The following is a 1184-nucleotide window of genomic DNA, read 5'->3' as shown; positions in this document are numbered from 1 at the left end:
TACTCTTATATTAACAATCTCTTAAATTAATGATTTTATTTCGATAATAATTTTGAATTTAAATAAATGAAATAATTATTATTCAAAAGAACATATATAACAAAAAAAATATCTCCATTGTAACTATTTATATATATATTTATATATAATAAAATAATTTTGAAAAGAAAAAATGTAACGAATTACTTCGTTACATCTCCCCCTTGGTTTGATTTTTTTTTTTTAAACCGGCATAGCTATGTCATTCCTAGGCTTTGGAAACACAAACTTCTCTTCTTTATGGATGATCCAAACGTCGAGTGATCTTCGAATATAAACTTCGACGGAATAGCTGTTTGTTTCCACCAGGAAGCGTGTACGTTTGCCAGGACTTATGGGTGTAATCGATGCCAGTACCTCAGGAATGTCTAGATGTGGGTCATCTTCACCGATTCCTAAATCTTCAACAAGCCGGGCTAATACATCAGACCTCTTTTGGTTACCAGTGATTGACTGCATATTGAGGTTTGGCAGATATGTGATGGATTGTATTTCGACAATCTTTCTCCTTTTCCGGTTTTCACGATCCATTGCTTCTCGGAACCTTTGGCAGCTTCGTTGGAATTTGTTGTCGTCCATAATTAGTTTCTACGAGAGAAGAAAAAAAAACTAATTGAACTTATCTTACGCGTGATACTGTTTCAAGTCTTTGATATGTGCAGTCCCTCGATCTTTCTTGGTATTTACGTCCGCCAGGTGTACTATAACTGGAGAAATATATTTGGTAACTACATAAGGCCCCTCAAACTTGGGCGCTAATTTGGCAGCAAAGAAGTCTATTGCTTTTGACAGAACTCGTGACTTTAGTAACACCAAATCTCCTTTTCGAGGAGACCAATCGCGTCTTCTCAGATTATAATATTTTGCCTGTGAGTTTGTTGCGCGATGGAGATTATCTTTGACAAAGGCAAAGATTTCTTGAAGATGTGTGTGCTTTTCGCCTGGATTCATACTGCTTTCTATGACCTCTGATTCCGTTTTCTCGTTAAACACCGTATTAGGGAGTCGTAATTCTCTGCCCTGTGTTAGGTAAGCTGGGCTGAACTTGGTAGAACTCTGTTTACTGGAATTTAAAGCTAATGATAACTCAGGTAATTGTTCATCCCATTTCCGTTGATTATGTTCCGTGAATTGCGCTATCATCG

At 36.6% G+C, this 1184-nt stretch overlaps 2 protein-coding genes across 2 annotated transcripts in view; one reads left to right on the top strand and one right to left on the bottom strand.

Moving 5' to 3' along the window:
• The window catches only part of LOC111682943 (protein qui-1), a 122500-nt gene that overhangs the window by 67366 nt on the left and 53950 nt on the right, over positions 1-1184 (top strand). The window lies entirely within an intron of this gene.
• LOC124420627 lies at positions 664-1182 on the bottom strand. The gene has a single exon (XM_046954108.1). The coding sequence runs from the start codon at positions 1180-1182 to the stop codon at positions 664-666; it is 519 nt and encodes a 172-aa protein (XP_046810064.1).

Source organism: Lucilia cuprina, chromosome 6 (genome assembly GCF_022045245.1).
Source record: "Lucilia cuprina isolate Lc7/37 chromosome 6, ASM2204524v1, whole genome shotgun sequence".
In the NCBI taxonomy this organism is placed as follows: domain Eukaryota; kingdom Metazoa; phylum Arthropoda; class Insecta; order Diptera; family Calliphoridae; genus Lucilia; species Lucilia cuprina.
This window is presented reverse-complemented; position numbering and strand designations above follow the sequence as displayed.